Source organism: Mesocricetus auratus, unplaced genomic scaffold (assembly GCF_017639785.1).
Source record: "Mesocricetus auratus isolate SY011 unplaced genomic scaffold, BCM_Maur_2.0 Super-Scaffold_100707, whole genome shotgun sequence".
Classification (NCBI taxonomy): Eukaryota; Metazoa; Chordata; class Mammalia; order Rodentia; family Cricetidae; genus Mesocricetus; species Mesocricetus auratus.
The window spans coordinates 8,452,054-8,472,089 of record NW_024429269.1 but is presented as its reverse complement, the minus strand read 5'-3'; the positions used below and the strand labels follow the sequence as shown (position 1 = coordinate 8,472,089).

General features: G+C 45.1%; 1 protein-coding gene across 4 annotated transcripts in view; it reads right to left on the bottom strand.

Annotated features, from left to right (window-relative positions):
• The window catches only part of Atp8a2 (ATPase phospholipid transporting 8A2), a 547,410-nt gene that overhangs the window by 361,989 nt on the left and 165,385 nt on the right, over positions 1 to 20,036 (bottom strand). For all 4 annotated transcript variants that reach the window (XM_040740602.1, XM_040740601.1, XM_040740603.1 and 1 more), the window contains 9 exons: positions 19,668 to 19,833; positions 15,661 to 15,788; positions 14,853 to 14,930; positions 10,317 to 10,405; positions 10,028 to 10,072; positions 8,286 to 8,361; positions 4,496 to 4,601; positions 3,729 to 3,811; positions 1,947 to 1,996 (listed from right to left, as the gene is read on the bottom strand). In XM_040740602.1, the coding sequence (XP_040596536.1) occupies positions 1,947 to 1,996; positions 3,729 to 3,811; positions 4,496 to 4,601; positions 8,286 to 8,361; positions 10,028 to 10,072; positions 10,317 to 10,405; positions 14,853 to 14,930; positions 15,661 to 15,788; positions 19,668 to 19,833 (821 nt within the window). The remainder of the gene's footprint in view (positions 1 to 1,946; positions 1,997 to 3,728; positions 3,812 to 4,495; positions 4,602 to 8,285; positions 8,362 to 10,027; positions 10,073 to 10,316; positions 10,406 to 14,852; positions 14,931 to 15,660; positions 15,789 to 19,667; positions 19,834 to 20,036) is intronic.

Below are 20,036 nucleotides of genomic sequence, written 5' to 3'. Positions count from 1 at the left end.
CACCATTCTCTTTCCCTGCACATCCACACCGTGCTTTGCTGACATTTCCCTCCGACTAGAACACACCCTCCACAGAGGCCTTTCCTTGGGGGATGTGTGAGCCATGGCACTCTCTGGGATGGGTCTTCATTCTCTCCCAGCTCCTGGGCTGCTTCAGTTTCTTAATGTATAAAGCAGACGGTAACCGACTACTCTGAGGAAATCTTACAGAAGGAAGTGGCATTAGGGAAATGATGTGTCCATTAAAAAGTATCAAAACCTGTAACCACAATTGACTCTTCTGCTCCTCCTTACTCTCCCGGCACTTTAAACACTACACCCTCGTGTTTTCATCCATAGTCACCTGTTATAATCTCATTCCCTTTCCTTTTCCTTCTCTGCCGGCTGTTAACAGCTGGCAGCAGGTAATGCAGCCCAGGGCAGCAACTGCCAACAGGAGACCTGCTAGGGACTGGAGAGATGACCCAGTGGGCAAAGTGCTCATAGTGTCAGTATGAGGACCCAAGTCTGAATCTCCAGCAAGCGCGTAAAAGCAGGGTGTGGTGGTGTGTATCTATAACCCAGGGCCTGGAGAGCGCCGACAGGCAGATTCTGGCTTTTTGCTGGCCAGCCAGTCTAAACAGTGAGTTCTAGCTTCAGTGAAAGAGCATGATGGCTACCTGCCTTAAAATCTAGGTGGAGGGTGATAAAGGAAGACACGGGATTTCTACTTCTGGCCTCCACATGCACAGGCACAGGAGAATACACACATGCATGCAACATGCACACACACAAAACGAGGAGGAGGAGGAGGGGAAAAGGAGGGAGAGGAGGAGAGGGATACAAAGAGTCCGAGGAGGTATCTAGCACATGTAGCATAGCTGGAAGCTCCACACAGGTACGCTGTCACCATCCCTACAAGAGCTGCTGCCGTCATCAGCCATCCTGCGGCTTCACACCCTCAGAACCAAGAGCACAGCTCCAAGCCAAGTGTTAGGCAGGAAAGCATTTCTTTTGAGAGGATTGGAAAATGTTGCCTCTTCCAAGCTACTGTAACCATTTAACAAAGGTGTCTAGAAAACTAAATGTTTTTCATTGTCTTTTTTGAGACTAGCCTGGAACTCACTATGTAGCTCATGCTGGTCTCAAACTTGGGGTAATCCCCCTGCCTCAATCTTCCAGAGGCTAGAATTATATGCCTGAGCCACCATGCCCCTAGCTCCATCCGTCAGGCAAAGGTGGTCTCAAGACAAAAAAAACCAAAACAAACAAAAAACCAAAGACTTCACTCTAGTATTGGAAGACAGTTCTACTCGCGTGCCAAACCACAATGCTGCCCCTCTCCCCTAGTACGGGGCATCCAACACACAAGGCGAGAGGTGCATTCAGACACAGGTCCTCAGGATAAACCGTGAATGCTCCAGAGGAGCGAGGGAGCCGTAGAAAATGCAAATGTTCCCAGGTCTTAAAGAAACTGTGCTAAGAGTGAAGGCTTCAGGAGAGGCCCAGGGGAAGGGGTTGTAAAGGCCACGCCTCCTGAGAGGAGAACCCCGCCCTGTCTGCTCTGTGGTCACATGTTACTTTCTTATTCAGATGGCCATAGAGGCTGACCTCACAGAACCTGGGTCAAGACAATGAAAACAAAGCCCTTGTCACAATCTCTGAGCCCATGCAGACATGACTACAGCTACTGACGCAGGAATGCCCAGCTCTAAACTGCTAAAGGCAAAGGAGGCTGAAGACTTTAATGTCACTTTCAGAAGAAAATAGAGGAAAGTGGTGGACTTCGCTCTCTTTAACCAAACCCTTAAATTCTAAGATGAGTTTGGGGGGAGGAGGAGGCATTTATCTTGATTAATAATACCTAATTAAATACAAATCATACCATACAATCAGGAAAATCTGTAGGTGAAGCAGTTAAGTATATACGAAGTGTTTTATGTCAAGTGTATGAAAGAGCAACATACCTTGAAAATTCCAGAACATTGAGGATCCCAAATGTCTGTTCTTGACCCATCTACAAAACAAAAACAAAAGAAGGGGGGACCTCTTACCTGAGGTGCAAAAACATTAAAATCTCAAATCAATCATCCCTCCTAAATACACACACACACACACACACACACACACACACACACACACACACACACACACACACACTCAACCCCTGACCTCCACTAGCCTTCTACATCAGCATTCACAAGCTGGATTGTGGTCCCACAGTCTAGTGGGGCCAGAGCGCCCTCTTCTGGTAGCAAGTTCTCATTGTTCTTCCATGACAGGCTCCGAAACTCTGCAACCACTACAAAGCTTTGAAAATGGAAGACCCAAGCGGCACAACACCATTCGAAAGCTCTACTTCTCAATGACGCAGAAATCCATACATTTCTCATGTATATATCAAGTTACCTAAGGCCTCCAGCAGCTGCACTTCCACTGAGTTGGCATCATAAAAAGCAACTAAGGTTCAGCTCTGCCAAAGGACTGTCCTCAAACTTAGTGGAAAACCTCGGCATTCAAGGATTTGGAGGTTCTGGATTTCATGTAAGGGACTCCGGGTCTGAACTTGTTTTGAGGACAATTAAGCACTCCTTTCCCTTGTGTTCTTAGCAACAGGAGTGTCGATATCGTGTGTGTGTGTCTCTGTGTGTGTGTGTGTGTGTGTGTGTGTGTGTGTGTGTGTGTGTGTGTTTCAAATACTTTAACTTGCTCTTTTCCTGACATGCCATAGTGGAAACAATGTGGTCTTGGGCATCAACACATGCAAGTCTGACCCAGACTTCTGACAGACTCTCTGTGAATGAGAACAGTTCTCCTGACTGCCATATCTGCCCACTATGCTCTCTCCTGGGGTGCATCCTGAAACATAACTGACAGCCCAGTTCACCTAGCCCTTGTCACTCCTCTTACATCTCTACACCCATCAGCTTACCCTCAACTCATCCCACATGTCAGGACGCTGCTTAGACGGGCACCCAGAGCCACTCCCGGGCTCACTGCCAGGAGCCACCTCCCTCTGTGCCTTGGTTCCTCACACACAGCCCATGTGCCGTGGAGGCTGTCAGCAAGGGCGCTTCATGTAAATATGACGTGACAAATGGAGAATCTGAGCCTTGGTGAGTCCCCCAGAATCAATGATTGAAGAGGCATTTGTAATGGTTAGTTATGAGACCTAAATAACCAGGGAACCTGTTTTTACCTCCAAAATATGTGGTCCTAAAACTGCGGTAAGATCCACAATGTAGAGCCCACTGGGACACCTACTCCAGTCTCCTTTGGGGGATGCTCACTTTGCTATCTTTGTTAAATAACTGCTGAAAGTGACTGTGTTTCTCAACCGAATCGTTTCTTCAGGAAGGCAAGACGTGTGATAATTTTAGGGGGAGAAAACACTCACCCAGGTAAGAGAAATCCTAAACTCTAACTTCTGTCTCTCACAGCCAGAGGTGGCTGCCCAGTGGTCTAGGCCCTACTGTATGTAACCATGAGACTGTCGGGGGTTACAGAGATGCAGGACCAGCCTCAGAAACAGAGGCAGATGGTACTTTCTCAGCGTTGGGAAGATGGAAAGGAGACTAGTAAACTTTCTTGCTACAAATAATTTCATGTGAGTGAGCAAAGGATTATGAGGCACAGCCCCAAACCCCAGGATTATACTTCTGCCTCCTAACAAGACAAATTTTGCCAATTTATTTGCAATCAACACACTATTACATATGCGCCATCTTCCAAAGGTCCAGGCTCCTTACCGCTTCAATGATGACCGAGTACGGTGTCCTGCCGGTAAACACGAAACCAAGCTTCTTAGCTCCTTTTACCAAAGCAGCTTCATCTGACAACGATAAGTCAATGACACACACGTTCATGCCTTGTCATGAGAGAATTGTCATGTTTCAAATTAAAACCTACCATGATTGACAGGGCCTGGCATTATCCAAACAAGAGCAAGGACTAAGGACTACACACACACACACACACACACACACACACACACACATACACACGCACGCACGCACATACATACACACTGGAGCTTGAAATGTCTACTGGACAGATTGCTACCAACAACGAAGTCACCAGGACCACAGTAGTTTACATTCCTGCTGTGCTATGCCGGATCTACTCAAGGGAAGCTCCCTCTGCTGATCTCTCAACAAGGTTGTGCTTTTACTTGCTGTACTATGTGATTCAGACGACCAGGGAATGGGCAGAGGGCAACTGCTTTGATGCAGCATTGAGACAGCTTTGGAGCCACCCTGGTTCTCTTTTGAGACCATTGTCTATCCCAACTGTATACCCAAGATGTGCAACAAGGCCAGGCTCTTTCTTGCCACCAGAGTACCATGAAAGTCAGGAGACCCTAGTACCTGCTCTCCTAGGTTTTAACACTTATAATCTTGAATTGGAGGTGCTATGAGCCCAAAGGCAAATAGTTAACTCTTGTGGGGCAAGACACACCAAAACATCTTCAAAACTAATAGAAAGCCAACAAGGTGTTTCCAGCAACAGACCTCACCTGGGGAGGAAGCCTGGTAGATGATTTCATCTCCATCCTTCTCAGGGACAACAGTGTGACACACAGCCAGCAAGGTAAGGAACTCTTGTATGCAAGGGGCTGTAGGCTAAAAGCAGAAGCACCAATTAACCAGTCACCAAAGTTGTAATGCACAGTGAATTCAAGCCATCCCCTGCTTTAAAATCCAGTGAGAAGTCAGGCATAGTGGCACATACCTTTGGTCCCAGCACGTGCGAGGCAGAGGCAAGAGGATCTCTATGAGTCCAAGGCCAGCCTGGTCTACATGGTGAGCTCCAGGCTAGCCAGGGAAAGAGGGTAAGACCTTGTCTCAAAACAAGAAGAAGAAATCCAGTAAGTGTTTGCCTTTGAACTCTGCACAGAGTTCAGATGCTTAGTTATCTGACTCTAGGACCAGACATATGTTCTCAATGGAGCCCACCTCCTGCCACTCTGATCTTCAATCAAGTCATATCCTTCCTCAGTGTCCCTTCATGCCCACAGCCCGCCAGCTGCTTACAGTGTGATCACCTGTGTAATCATTTGAGTCACATCCTACAAGCCCATTGCACTGGAGCCTCAAAACAGTCACCCTGGGCTATCAGGAGACATGGCCCTTTCCACCCACTAAGCTAACTAGTATTCTGAACGTCTGATCTTTCTTGTACCCACATCTAAAATCCAGGGTGTCCCTGTGTAGTCAATCTTTTCCTTCCATCCCTAAGAAAAACAAATCCTAAGGATTTCAAGTGAAATTTTGGGCTACAGTACACTTTCCCATTTATATGACTTCTAAGTCATATAAATCTAGAACCTGGGGTTTACATATTATTTGTTCAGTCATACTCAGGAAACTAGTGTGATCAAGCAGTGTGTTCATCAAGGTTTGGGGGGCTGAATACGAGCACTTAGGCCAGCTAAACAAACCATCAGTGTAATTGCCCCCTCCAGCTTTGGTCCCCTACAGGGCCTGAGGTCAATTAACTAGAAACAAACAAGTAGTTAAGTTACAACCTAGAAGTTAGCACACTAAGCCAAGAAAGTTGTTTTCTATACTCAACCCTTACCCCATTTTTACTCTTTGTCTTGTCTTGCTTGGAGCAAGCCCAGGCTCTCTCCATATACTAACGAAGTGCACTAATGTTGCTGAACATGTACCTGGATTCTAGGACCTTTGATTAAGACCCAGGAAGAGCTCTCCACCCCCTTTTGCACAGAGTTCAGATCTTTGGCTGAACCCCCAGGTCCCCCATGACCTGCCACCTCTACTAACATCAGTCCCTGGCTTTGTTTTACTTTTCTTTGATTTCATAGACTCAGTTAAAATGAATTGTCTACAGAATCTTCCTTTCAATAGTCATGCAAAATACTTTGTCCATTGCTCCTTATTATAAATCTTACTTGTTATGTTTGCCGTGGCTTTGTTTGTTGTTGGGGTGATGGTGTCACTGTTAGTCTCCACCTACAATTGAGCTCTTCCTCCCTAAATTTCAACTCCCTTTCCAAGATTCCCAAGATCCTCCTAGCTTGTTTTTTCCCCCAAGATAGTGTTTCTCTGTGTAGCCCTGGCTGTCTTGGAACTCACTCTCTAGATCAGGCTGGCCTCAAACTCACTGAGATCCACCAATCTCTGCCTCCCAAGTGCTGGGGTTAAAGGTGTGTGCCACCACCCCCTGGCCCTAGCTTGCTTTCTAATGCTTCAATAAACACTATGACCAAAAGCAACTTGGAGAGGAAAAGCTTTATTCCAGCTTACAACCCTCAGGTCACACTCCATCACTAAGGGAAGTCAAGGCAGGGACCTGGAGGCAGGGACTACAGCAGAGGCCATGGAGGAGCGATGCTTACTGGCTTGCTCCCCATGGCTTGCTCAGGGTGTTTTTTTTTTTAAAAAATAAGCTTTTATTTTTTAAATTAAAGCATAACTACATAATTTCCCCCATTTCCTCTCTCCAACCCCTCCCATGTACCTCCCCCTTGCACTCTCTCAAATTCATGACCTCTTTTTATTTAATTGTTGTTATATATTTTCCTTAAATGTGTAAGGAACAGCCTGCCCAATCCTTATAACCCTACTTTCTGTATGTGATTTCAGGACTGACCACTTGTTATTACAGAAAATACCCGGTCAAAGTACAGAGAACAAGTGATCACGTGGTTCTCTACCCGAGTGCATCAGGAGCACAGTTCCTGTCTCCAAGGCTCAGGGATGGATCCCTGTTGTGAGAAGGGGAGCATCTGAGAGCCAGAGGAACAGGGAGTCTGCTGTGAGAGTATCTCCTAGAAAAGCCAGGGATGCTGCAGCCATAGCTGCCTAAACAAGACCTGGACCAGGACCACACCAGTATACCCTCACCCAGCCCCATGCTTTAGGTGCAGAAAAGATCCAGTAAGACACAGGCCCCTGGGGCACAGCAAAGCTAACAGGGAAGGGGGAAACTCACAGAGCCCCCACCCTAGAGAGAGAACTATAGGTAATGACGGCATGCTGAGAGCAGGAGAAATAGTCTTCTCCAGTGAAAAGCCCAATAATTGGTCATCAGCTTGCTTTTCTTATACAACTCAGGACCACCTCCCCAGAGGCAGCACTACCCACATTAATCAAGAAAAGTCCCACAGGATTGCCTACAGGCCAATCTGATGGAAGTATTTTCCCAAGTGAGGCTTCCTCCCCTCAGATGGCTCTAGCTTGTGCCAAGTTTTCTCTCTCTTTATCCTCTCTCTCTCTCCTCTCTCTCTCTCCCTCCCTCACCGCCCCCTCTCCCCCTCTCTCTCACATACACACCTAACCAGCACAGCAAACACATAATGGCTATCTGTCCCTAGGTTCCCCCGCCCTTTCTTCTCCAAAACTGAAGTTTCAAGTAAGGGCAGGGCGCAAACATCCACTTTCTGATGTGCAAGGACGATGCCTTGCTGAGAACACCACAGGTGGCTCAGGAGGGACTCAACCCCAGGGTTGAATTGTTATGATCCTGGTCCCTACTGATAGCGCTGTCCCAAGAGAGGTGGTTGTCACCTGATTGAATACTGCCTGAAGACCAAGTGGCCTGAACCAGATGGCTGCAGGTGCCTGGCAGGCTCACACTATCTGGTGACTCCTATCTCCTACCACCCTTTGCTGCCCCACACCAGTACCCGGTCTCTGAGGGGAGTTGAGCAAGTTTCTGCAGTGGGCCATTGGCTAAGGGGCTCAGAAGCCTAGGTGGGGGACTGGCGAGGATCTCTCTGTGTCTGCCTGAAAGGTGGTCCTCATTTCAAAAGAGGGTGGAGGGAACAATCAACTGAGGACCCTGAGCTTATGTTACTGTCAACATCTTCAATGTGACACTCGATTTGAGGGATGCTCCTCAGAAGAAAGTTCATGTCTGATACTATAAGCCTGGTGACAAGCCCTTGGCTAGAGAGTGCATGGGTCCTAGGGTGAAACCTTCTATTGTTTTGTTCAATGGCCAAGTTATCAAACTGCCTTCTGAATACTGATATTTATAACAAAGACACAATCTGCCCTGTCTTCATCCCAGAGCCTTCTTTCTGCAGTGGTGGGCAGTTAGTGAAGAGGCTTGCAACTGGACAAATGCTGAGAGATAACACTTGTGACCACCCTGCCCTAAATATGTCATCACTACGAATAGGAGGCGCTGTCTTCTGGACATGGCAAGGATATCTCACTCGTGAACTCTCTGCAGCTGTGTATCTGCATAAGACTTGTAGAAGATCAAGCCAGTATATGCCACATAAAAATAGTGATCCACAAGCCACCTTTTGTCCTGGAGGTAAGTGGCACACTCACATGTTGATCCTCAATGTTCTTTAACAGCCTAGGGTCGTTAAAGTCGCATGAGTCACTGGAGCAAGGAGCCATCCGGCTGGAAGAAAGAACAAAATTCATCCATTCAGTTTAAAAGGCAAGATGGCTCACACCTAGAGAGAATCTACACTCAGAAAGAACCATGAATAAAAGACCCATGGTCTTACATTCAGTGTTTAAAGATCTGGAATACTGAATATTATACCAAGCTTTAAGACATCTTAAATCCCTAAACTTTGCTACGAACAAACTGTGTTACAAGTTCTTATAGATACCAACAGATTTACAAGGGAAAGAATCATAAGCTACGTCTCAGCACTATAACTGTCGTCTGTGAGTTGGTCCTTAAATAACAACTGGTGGTGGGGGGTACAGGGGAAGGGGGAAGGGCTACACCATGCTTTATCATTCGTGGCCAGAGTGTGTGTGGAGAAGAGAAGGCAGCAAACTATCAGGAGAAAGGAAACTGGATGTAACAGCTGTGGGCTGTCAGACTAGCGCAAGTGTGAGCCTCACACACATCCTTCACCCCCTCTAGCTCCCGAAACTCATTCTTCAAGACCACAACAGTAAAAGAGGGAAAGGGCAAGTCGATGCCAGTCTTAATTGTGAATGGATATCAGAGAGCAATACAGCAGATAAAACAACTATTAGCTTGTGGGGAGGCTGGATACATGAAATGCCAGCTGAACAGGACACTAGGAAGGCTGGAAAATGGTACTATGTGAAGGGTGCAAAATACCCGGGAAGCATGCCAGGTAACTATGAGGGATAAGAGTACCTGTGAGGGTTGAGGTCCTGTGAGGGTTATGAGGTCCTGTGAAGACCAAGAGGTACCTGTGAGGGTTATGGGTACCTGTGATAGGCATGAGGTCCTGTGAGGGTATGAGTACCTGTGAGATATATTGGGTACTTGTGAGGGTTATGAGGTCCTGTGAGGGGCATGGGGTATCTGTGAGGGGCATGGGGTATCTGTGAGGGGCATGGGGTATCTGTGAGGGGCATGGAGGGATGGAGATGGCCTAGGGGGATAGGCTGACCACACCAGGGCAGAGGGAGCTGAATCTTCCCCAGTAGTACAAAGTCTTACAATGTCTACTGTAAGGATTCAGGCATTATGCTAGTCTGCCCCCTCACCTGACAGAAAGCACTCAGGTAGTACCCTGGCCAGCCCAGGGTCCTGTGGCTGCTATATCACTACATAGTCTGCATGCAGGTGCAAATGTTTCTTTAAAAGGCAAACTCCACCCACCTCCTCTCTCTTTTCAGCCATCTCTCTGAGGAGGCAGACAGATCCCTGTTTATTGTCTCTCCCCCACTCCCTTCTCTCCACCCTTTCTCTCCCTTCCCCTTATCCCTTCCCAATAAAACTTCCTTTCAAGGTAAGTTCTGCCTAATGGCATGTTTGTCCCCACCATGGGATCCACCACAGCCTCACCCTCACGCAGTATTATAACATCTATAATTTTTAATTAGTATAAAAGTATTATTTGTAAGCACAGGAATTTGAAAAAAATAAGTAAAAATGTTGCAGAGGGTTGGAAATGGAAGGACTAGACAAGGAGCATACTGTTGACGTCAAAAGCTCTGCGTTGTGGATTTAAGCCACATCTGCATTTAATTCTTATCCTGGCTCTTTGTCAAACTAACATAGTCACAACTCAGATCTAAAATGGTCCTGATGCTCCCCATTAAGGAGGTAAGACAAGCTCGACTCTACTTACCAGAAGTCATCTGAGGACGGCTCTCTGGCTAGTTCTGGGAAGTGGCTGGAAGGAGAGAACAGAGTGGTCAGAAGAAAAGGTCAGTTCTTAGAGTACACATACAAACCCACAGGTACCCTGAGACCTCTCAGTAAAGTCTGAAGATTCCCCGGGGAATCCATTAAGCTTTACACATATTTAATAGCAACTACATATCCAAATCCCTCACAACACTTGACAAAACAGCACAAACTACCACTTTGTTGGAAGACTAGAAATGAGATTTCCTATAAATTATAAACATACTCACCCATAGGTTACACCAGCAATGCTACACTTCTTGAAGTTCATGATATTGCACGTAAGAGTTCCAGTCTTGTCAGAAAACAGGTATTTTACCTAAGCATGAACAAAATGCATATCAAGAGTGTAATAAGGGGCTATAGAGATGGCTCAGAAGTTAAGAGAGTAGGCTGCTCTTCTAGAAGACCCAGATTCCATTCCCAACATCCAAAGGGTAGGCCATGATCACCTGTAACTCCAGTTCCAGGGTACCCAATGCCCTCCCCTCTAGCTTCCAAGAGCACTTTATCATATGGTGCACAGATACACACATTGGCAAAACACTCACACACAAAATAAAGTAGCTTTTGAAAAACCAGATGTAATAAGACGCAGGATCAAGAAATTAAGTTGTCTTATTTGTCAGTAAATCTGATTGAAATTTAAATGAGAGTCCATGAAAGTAAACAAATCATAAATAATGCACTTTAATTCATGGACCATTCACAACTTTTTCTGTTACTAATTCTACAGAGTGGGTAATAAACAATAGAAGAAGCCTCCATAACTTCCCTGGACACTGTCTAAAACAGTGTCTCAACCTTCCTAATGCTGCGACCCTTCAACACAGTTCCTCATGCTGTGCTGCTCCCAACCACAAAATTATTTTCACTGCTACTTCACAACTACAATTTGCTAGCATTAGGAATTGTAATATAAATATCTGATATGCAGGGTATCTGATATGTGACACCTGTGAAATGGTCATTCTTCCCCCCAAAGGGGTTGAGACCCACAGGTTGAGAACTTCTAGTCTATAGCATCATCATAGTGTCCCTTGGCACTCAGCTCTCACCGAAGACGGGATTTTTAAGGTCCACCCCCTAGCTAGATTAATACTGGCCAGCATGGCAAGATATCCCTAAAGGTGCAATAGTGGCATTCATATTTATGAAGGAACCATCAGCAGTCTAACTGAACCTAAGGCCCACTCAACAGGATGAAACCTATCCAACTACCTGGGGCTAGTGAGGTCACAGACTTTAGAAGAGAACCTACAACCACCAGACCGGCATATCTTTTGGCTTTTGTGTTTTCTTTCCTCTTTTTGGCAGTCTCACTGTGTAGCCATGGCTGGCCTGGGGCATGCTTTGATTTTTTGGCCTTGAACTAACATATCTTCCTGCTTCTGCTTCTGGAGTTAAAGGCATGAGCAACCATGCTTGGACCAACCAGTGTAATTCCTAACTAAACTCTAAATCCACATCCTTACACTCACAGATTGTAAAGTGTGGCTCTCACCATCATCAAAGAAGCTGCTCTTTGCAGCAGACAAAGATTACCACAGAAAGTCACAACTACCAAAGTGCAGAGGCCATCAGGGGAGCCCAGCCCCAAGGGATATATCTATGACACAATTCCTACTCCCAAGGCTCGGGATCACTGAGGGAGAGGAAGTGAAAAGACGAAGTCTGCTGTAAGATTGTGTCTCCTAGAAATGACACAGAAGCTCAACCCATGCTACCTCAACAATATGGCTGCCAAGCAAGACCTAAACAATGACAACACCAACAGACAGCTAACATGGAAAGAGAAAACCAGTCTGCACTCCTAGACAAAGAACTACAGGTTACTAATGACTGCTGTCTTGGGGTTTCCATTGCTATAATTAAACACCATGACCAACAGCAACCAGAGGAGGAAGAATTTATTTCATTCTCAGGCCACATTCCACCACTGAAGGAAGTCAGGGCAGGAATTCGGGACAGGAAGCTGGAGGCAGGAGCTGATGCAGAGGTCATAGAGGGGTGCTACTTACTAGATTGCTCTCCATGGCTGGCTCAGGACCACCAGCTGAAGGGTAGCATGGCCTACAGTGAACTGGGCCTTCCCCTACTAATCATCAATCAAGAAAATGTGCCAACACCTTGCCAATCCAGTGGTAGCATTTTTGTTAATGTGGGCTCCCTCTTCCAAAATAACTCAAACTTGTGTCAAGCTGACATACAACTAGCCGTCACACTGACAGAAAACTAGTTTTTCCTAAGGATGGGCCTCCTAATTGGTTGTCTAATACCAAGCTTTCATACCTAATCATATATGCACTGTAACACTAAGTGGACTCAGAAGGTTATATTTGTATGTTTATGCATTTCTATAAATATCTACACAACAATAGTAATCAAAGAAAAAGAGGCCTTCTATTTGAGAAGGAATTGATTTGAGAAGGGCATGGGAGGAGCTGGAGAGGGGAGGGATTTGAGAAAGGAAAGGGACAGGGGAAGTGATGTAATTATATTTTAATTAAAATAATTTTTAAAAGAAAGATTACATACTGATCAAATCAGGACAGACAGCTTCACATTGAAACTTATTTATAAATAATTACATATATTTATGATATATACAAGATACTTCAAAACATGTATGCATGTTGATCCTATTGATCAATGAGATAATTAATGTTTTGTTTTTTCATGTGAATAAATCTAGGAGCATTGAAAACACAGCAGAATTAGTTCCTTTTGTCTCTTTTTTAAAAAGAATTAAAAGATTGTCAACATAGTAAAAGTAAAAAGGAAGACCTTATAAAGAATTGTAGAATTTGTGGTCCCTCTCCCTCTTGAACTTACACTTAGGCATGCCACCCGTGCCTGGCCAGGACAGGGTACTTCACCCTAGGTGCTTCCTTGAGCACTTTCAGTCCTTCCATCTTGCTGGGCCAGTTCAGGGGCACATGAGAACAATCATATATGTAGTCCTGTGAACTGACAAAGGAAACCAAAGGCTACACATACGGCCGACCCTAAATATCCGCAGAGGTAGTTCTAAGAACCCCCGTGGGTACCAAAATTCTCAAATGCTCTAGTCCACTAGATAAAATGGTATTGTGTTTGTATAACACCTACATACAACCTTTGGTGTGTTTCACATAATCTTAGGTGGTGTGTGACACCTACGACAATACAAATGTCATACTGTCTTAACTAGGGAACAGTGACAAGAATCTTCTGTGTATATTTGGTACAGGTGCAACCACCACAGGTATGATCACATTTTTGACCTGCAGTTAGCTGACTATACAGGGTGTGTACCTGCTCCAGAAGACTCAACCATCTCCAGAAGCACACAGACACTGTATAGCTAATCACATTGTCATTTCTCTGTGTCTCTCTCTCTCTCTCTCTCTCTCTCTCTCTCTCTCTCTCTCTCTCTCTCTCTCTCTCTCTCTCTCTCTGTGTGTGTATTTGGAAAGAATTCTTAAGACAATAGGGCAGATAGACACCAATGTTGCAGGATTCAAAGAGGCAAATATCATATGATATGTACCAAGAATTCAGGGATTGTTATAGGAATATAATTTTACCCATGACAATGTCATTATAGAAAGAAATAAAGTAGGTAGATGATATAGATAGATAGATAGATAGATAGATAATGGATGGATGGTATGGGTAGATAGGTAGATACAGACAGACAGATAGATGATAAATATTTGGCACTGAATTCTGCCCCTCATCATGTGTACCTCAGGTGCACAGGGGAAGGACAGGGACACAAGTCTCCCTGAGGAAGATTTGTGCTCTGGGCCAGAGTATTCTCTCTAAATGACAGATCACCTTGCTACGTCAAATAAACTCAAGTACTCCTGTAAATTCTAACCAGATTTGGAAAATATCAAAGGAACAGAGTCACCTGAAAATGTGGCTACAGAACCATATTTTATTATATAACTTGACAAATTTGAGCCTCAGCTTTCTGTCAATGAACTCAAAAATGCTACAGCACAAAAGCAGAATTGACTTTGCCCTTGATGGGGGAGAAGAGGGAGAGGCCCTCAGACTAATGAGAAGTCAGGCTTACATCTTCCCAGAGGGCCTTGCAGCCGGTGTTCCAGGGAAACAAAGGACAGATTTGGACAGGCAATCTGCAGTCCCCCTATACAAACCAGCTTTCCTGAGGTGAATTAATCATTTTCTTGTCTATAAATTAAGCACACCACCCCCAATTGGATTGTTGGGAAGTTTAAGGTGTATAAAATAAAACCATAGTTTAATAACTTGACTTTAGGTTAAGAGTAAGTATTATGTGTTCAAAAAAGATTATAGGTTGCAGTAATTCAATGGAGGAGGCAGATATAATGTAACACAACAGTTAGGAAGAACAAGTAGAAATCAAGATGAAGATACAAAATTTGCCAACTTGCTGAACTCTATTAGGGATGCCTGTCCTTCAAATGGCCTCCCATTCTTTGCAGAGCAGCCCAATAGCCAATATTCTACCCCATTTTCCTTATCATCTGTTCTGAGAAGCACATTTCAAAGAATTCAAAATAACATATTTTTTGTACAATGTTTTATATTTTTCCAGATATGTTCTCAGCAAAATGATACATTTGTATCACCAAAACCAAATAACAATTACATTCACTACCACCTTGCAAACAAGATGTCACATCCACAGTGATGGGTAACTATTTGCACAAAATCTCCCCAGAGCCCCTCTGTTAACACTGGCTTCCTGCTCATGGCACTGCCCACAAAGTCCTCAGAAAGGCTCTCACCTGCCCAAGCTCTTCATTAAGGTTCGATGTCCTGGCCATAGCTGGAGTGTCATTTTCAATATAATACATATCTGTGTCCTGAAAGGGAAAGTGGGAGAGAGGAGGGAAGAGGGAGGGAAGCCTTCAGAAAACATGTAATTCTAATATTTCATTAAGATTAACACAGACTCTGGCAACTTCAAATCCTTCCATTTTCATTCAAATGCTAACTTTTAACTTGGGTTGAAAATGAAGTTGCAATTAGGATAGTGAAACCCTGTGACACAACATGATCCATGATATTTAGGTTCTGGTCCAAGATAATCATCTCACACACTAGCTGTGAGCTTGGTCAATGCCTCATTCACAGGCTTGTGAAAACCAAAGCAAAACACACATGACAGTGCCTGGTTTGAAAAAAAAGTTGCTAAGGCCCAGTGCTTAATGGCCATGACCATCACAGTCCCTTAAAACCCCACCTCAGCCCCTACAATCCATCCAGGGTTACTGTTGTGATGAAACCCATGCAGAATGGACACTGGTGAGCACACGTGAGAGGCCTTTTCCTTAGCATAAGGAAAGCACAGCATGGTGGCCAGACACCAAGCACCCACTGAGCATCCTCCCCCACTTTCCCCACCCCTGAGGTGATGACCTTGCTTGCCAGTCATCAGTCTGGCTGGCTTAACCCCATGACCTAATAATAAACAGCCTCTGTTACGTCTTTTCTGGGACTCACTGAAACGGCAGAGGCTCATGGAGAGGACTAGAAGGCGGAGGCTGGCAGCCCCCCAGCAGCTCACGTTTCACACTTGGCTTGGAAACTCACCCAGTTTATGAAGAGCGCCTGCGTGTATTTCACCACCTCCAGCGTCACCAGCAGACTGATGGGAATCAGATTGTTGTACAAGATGATAAACGTCAGCAAGTTGTAGCCAAAATTATCTGAGCTCGTTTCTATGGACAAAAACCAGGCCATCCATATAGATTTAGTGGAAGTCTACATTTTACTTCTTTCCATTTTGTTATTTTAGACTCTCCCCGCAAAAAGATGCTCACAACAAAAGCCTGTGTGCATGTCTTGAGACTGAGGAGTTATTGTGCCAGTTCAGACTCCAAAGGCTACTCGAATTCAGTCCCTGTAGATAGTGCTGGCCTCTCTTGAGGGCTTGGGGAAGGAGACAGAGGAGGGAGCAAAGACAGCCGTCCCCTGGGAGGGGAGTGCCATCTTTGGCCCCAGAGGAGGATGAGGCTATTACAGAGGTGGTCAGACAATGTGGCAGGAACCAGGAGAGGAGGCTCCAGAGGAGGCAAGCTGAAGAGTAAGCCTGGGAATCAGGAATTTGTAATGGCTCCAAGCCACACTCATTGAGTTTTCCAGCAGGAAGACTTGACACATGGTAATAGATGATGAATCTTGGGACTCCAGAGGCTGGCTGTGATGGAGAGGGGTGGTGGGAACAAGGAAGGAAGCAAGTACTGACTGGCCAGCTGACTTCCCAGCCTTTTATTTTCTACCCACTCCCAAGCTTTTCGCTCTCCAGCTGGCAGCCCTCTTCCCTGGCATATTACTTTGCTATCTGGTTCTCTTAAGACAACAGAGGCATTGCTAAACAGGACCCCTAGGTCCCAATAACTCAAGTGTCCCCAGAGCACAGCATTTGTTTAGGAATAAAATTTGTCTGCCAATAAAATGTATTAAGAATGTATTATGGCCGGGCAGTGGTGGTGCACACCTTTAATCCCAGTACTCGGGAGGCAGAGGCAGGTGGATCTCTGTGAGTTCGAGGCCAGGCTGGACTAATAGCCTCCAAAACAATACAGAGAGATCCTGTCTCATAAAAACCAAAAAAAAAAGAAGAATGTATTATGACATTAAGAATGTATTATGACATTATGACTTGATACTAGCCCAAAACTGTTTTGTTTTGTTTGTTTTTTATTTTTATTTATTTATTTGGTTTTTCGATACAGGGTTTCTCTATGTAGCTTTGGAGCCTATCCTGACACTCTCTCTGTAGACCCGACTGGCCTCTAACTCACAGAGATCCACCTGCCTCTGCCTGGGATTAAAGGCATGGACCACTACCACCTAACACGAAACTGCTGTGTAACACTACATAGGACCACATAGGATGTTAAAGAGCAGTTGACTATGCAAAGAAAACCTATATCTAAAGCACCAGAAGCCCGAGAATGTTCAAGTTTGCCAGAAAACCAAACAAGTCCATCAAAGAAGGAAAGAGAATATCTACCCCTATGTAAAATACTCAGTCAATCGAAAACAATGAGAAGGATGTTAAGATGGGACCAAATTTGATAGGAAGGAAACCCAATCACCAATAGAGGCAGTGGAACATGAAACTGACTTCTCCAAACAGGTGCATATGTAGACCATGTCCCCCTGAACATCACACGGGTGACACTGGAGCTCAATGTGATCTGAGCAATTCAAGTGCCAGTTTCCCCAAAGCTGCATTGATGCCACATGTTTACTCAGATAACTACATTCTTATGAGCCAGTCTTCATGTCTAAAGCAAGTCACATAACAGAAACCCACACCAAGGGATCTCATCAACTACAACTCAAACCACAATCAAAGACAGGTGTTCGTAAAGGAGCAACCAGCACAGGAGCTCAAGCCTGTAATCCCGGGATTAGCAAAGTGGAGGCAGGAGGACCAGGAATCTGCGGCCAGCCTCAGCTACAGACTGAGTTCAAGGCTAGCTTATACCACATGAGATCTTGTTTAAAAACAAGCAAAAATGAGCAACATTAGTTTTCCTACATTTCGAACCTGAGTGTTTTATGTTTTTTTATTATTTTAATTTTAAATAGCTTGTTTTACATGTCAATCCCAGTTCTCTCTCTCTCCCCTCCTCCCACACCCCTCTACCATCCCCCCAGCCTCCCACCCTATCGCCTCCATTTCCTTCCACATAGGGGATATCTAGAGTCTGTCATTTCACTCAGGGCAGGGTCCAGGCACTCCCCTAAGAGTCCAGGCTGAGAGAGCATCCCTCTTTGTGTTGTGGACACACAATGTCTGTTTGTATGCCAGGGATAAACACTGATCCACTGCCCAGGGCCCCATAGGTTGCCCAGGCCTCCTCACTGACTGTCACATTCAGGGGGTCTGGATAAGTCCCATGCTGGCCTCCCAAATGTCAGTCTGGGATCCAAGAGGTCTCCCCTGTTCAGATCAGCTGTCTCTGCTGGTTTTGCCAGCCCATTCTTTGCCAATTTGCTCATCGCTCCTCTCTCTGTGTCACTGGGTTCCATGGGTTCAGTTCAGTGTTTAACTGTGGGTGTTTGCCTCTGCTTCCATCAGTCACTGGATGAAGGCTCCAGGATGGTTATAGACATCAAGTTCATTATCAGGAATGGGCATTCGAGGTGGTCTCTCCACTATTGCTTAGCTTGCCAGTTGGTGTCATCCCTTTACATCACTAGAGGTCACACTGGTGCCTGACCTGTCTTCTAACCTATGATTCCCTCTTCCCCCTATTCTACCCCTCACTCAACCTTCCTGTTCCCCCATGACCTACTCTCTCTTCCTCTTCTCCCCCTCTCTTCTTCCCAGCTCCCACTCCCCCCACCCCTCTATGGTTAAAGAAACTGGAAAAGTAAAAACACATCTAAATCAATTTAAAAATAATTGAGAAATATCAATAGCAATAATGTCAAGCCAGTACCCTAAAGTTTTTAGATTTATCATGAAATTTCTGTCACTAAGTTCCATTATTTTTCTTGTTTTGCTGACATCAGAGAATGGCAGATCTTCCTTCTACCCCTAGCCCCCACCAAGTAGCAAAATGAGACAGAATCATCAAAATCAAATTAAGTCTCAAGTGCATATATTAAGAAAATCTGTCAACTCTGGTAAGAACAGTTGGCACCTTGGACTACTATTCCACTCACAGCCCCTTGTCGTGCGGGTTCTACTCTAGGGGGTGGTAGTGGTTTTGGGGTTGACTACCATCACCTACCTTCCCTCCCCCAGTTGCTGACAAATTTACCCCAGGGCAGGACTGGAACACCTAGGTAACTCACATCATTTGAATGGAGGATGGGGAAAATGCCATATGCAATGTCCAATCAAAAACAATAGATCTCAGGGAAGGCAAGTGCTCCCATATTTTAGTAAGGGCAAAACAGAAAACTGGCTTGAATTTAGCAGACCTACCCATGGGAAAGGGTAGCCAGGGAAATTCCGCTAAGACTTCACCCTGGTCAGCAAAGAAGACCTTGTCTGTGTATAATCTAGATGCCAGTGAGTTGGGTGAAGCAAGGAGACAGTAGCTAGGAACTCACCCACAGGAAGACACTAAGACCAGCGGGAATGGTGAATGAGTAGGTTAAAAGAAGCAAGGTCATAAGCACTTATCTTTATCTTTTCTTTTAGCTCTTTAAGATTCCTAGACTATACAAAGCACTGATTATAATGCTGTGTAGTTAGGTCGACAGAACACACACAGTGTATATACGACAGTAACAGTACTAGCAGGGGAGAATGTGGAGGTGAGTTGGTCTGATGTTTGGGAATTAACTTAGGAGTAATACAAAGGGTTTCTCGTGTTGTCATCCCTAGAGCAACCATGAGAAAGTGTCTAGAAATAGCTGAGAAACAATCATTAGAGCATAGAACAGTCCCAGATATACCCATATACACTTCATCTTATGATTCCTGATCTGCTCTCTCTCTCTCTCTGAGTAGGTCTGGCCTAGGCAGGGCAGTGACGAAAACAGAGCGAGGGCATGGCTGTCACCCACAGGCCCTATGTGGAAAGACCTTCTAAGAGGTTTGTCCCACAGAAGTGCACCCCAGCACTCACCCATCTTCTTGATGTACCAGCTCTTTCCACCATGAGACCCATTCCAGAACAGGGCCCCCACCGAGCTCACCAGGGCCATGACCAAGAGGATGCCAAACAGCACCAGGATCTGTACGTTGGTTACCTTCTCGACATTCGACCTCTTGAGAGGAGCTTTTGTTGAATTCTGTAAACCAGAATTGAAAGTCAGTAACCATCACAGAACAGGCTTGGGGCAAGGGTAAGGAGAAACTGAGTAAGACATCACACGCAATGATGGAAATGGAAAAGATAATTTCTCTTCCAAATTAATGATGGAGCTAAGGTGCAACATACTCTTGAGTAAACAGCCCAGTCTTTAAAAGACATTCCCCAGTTTTAGTAACTCAC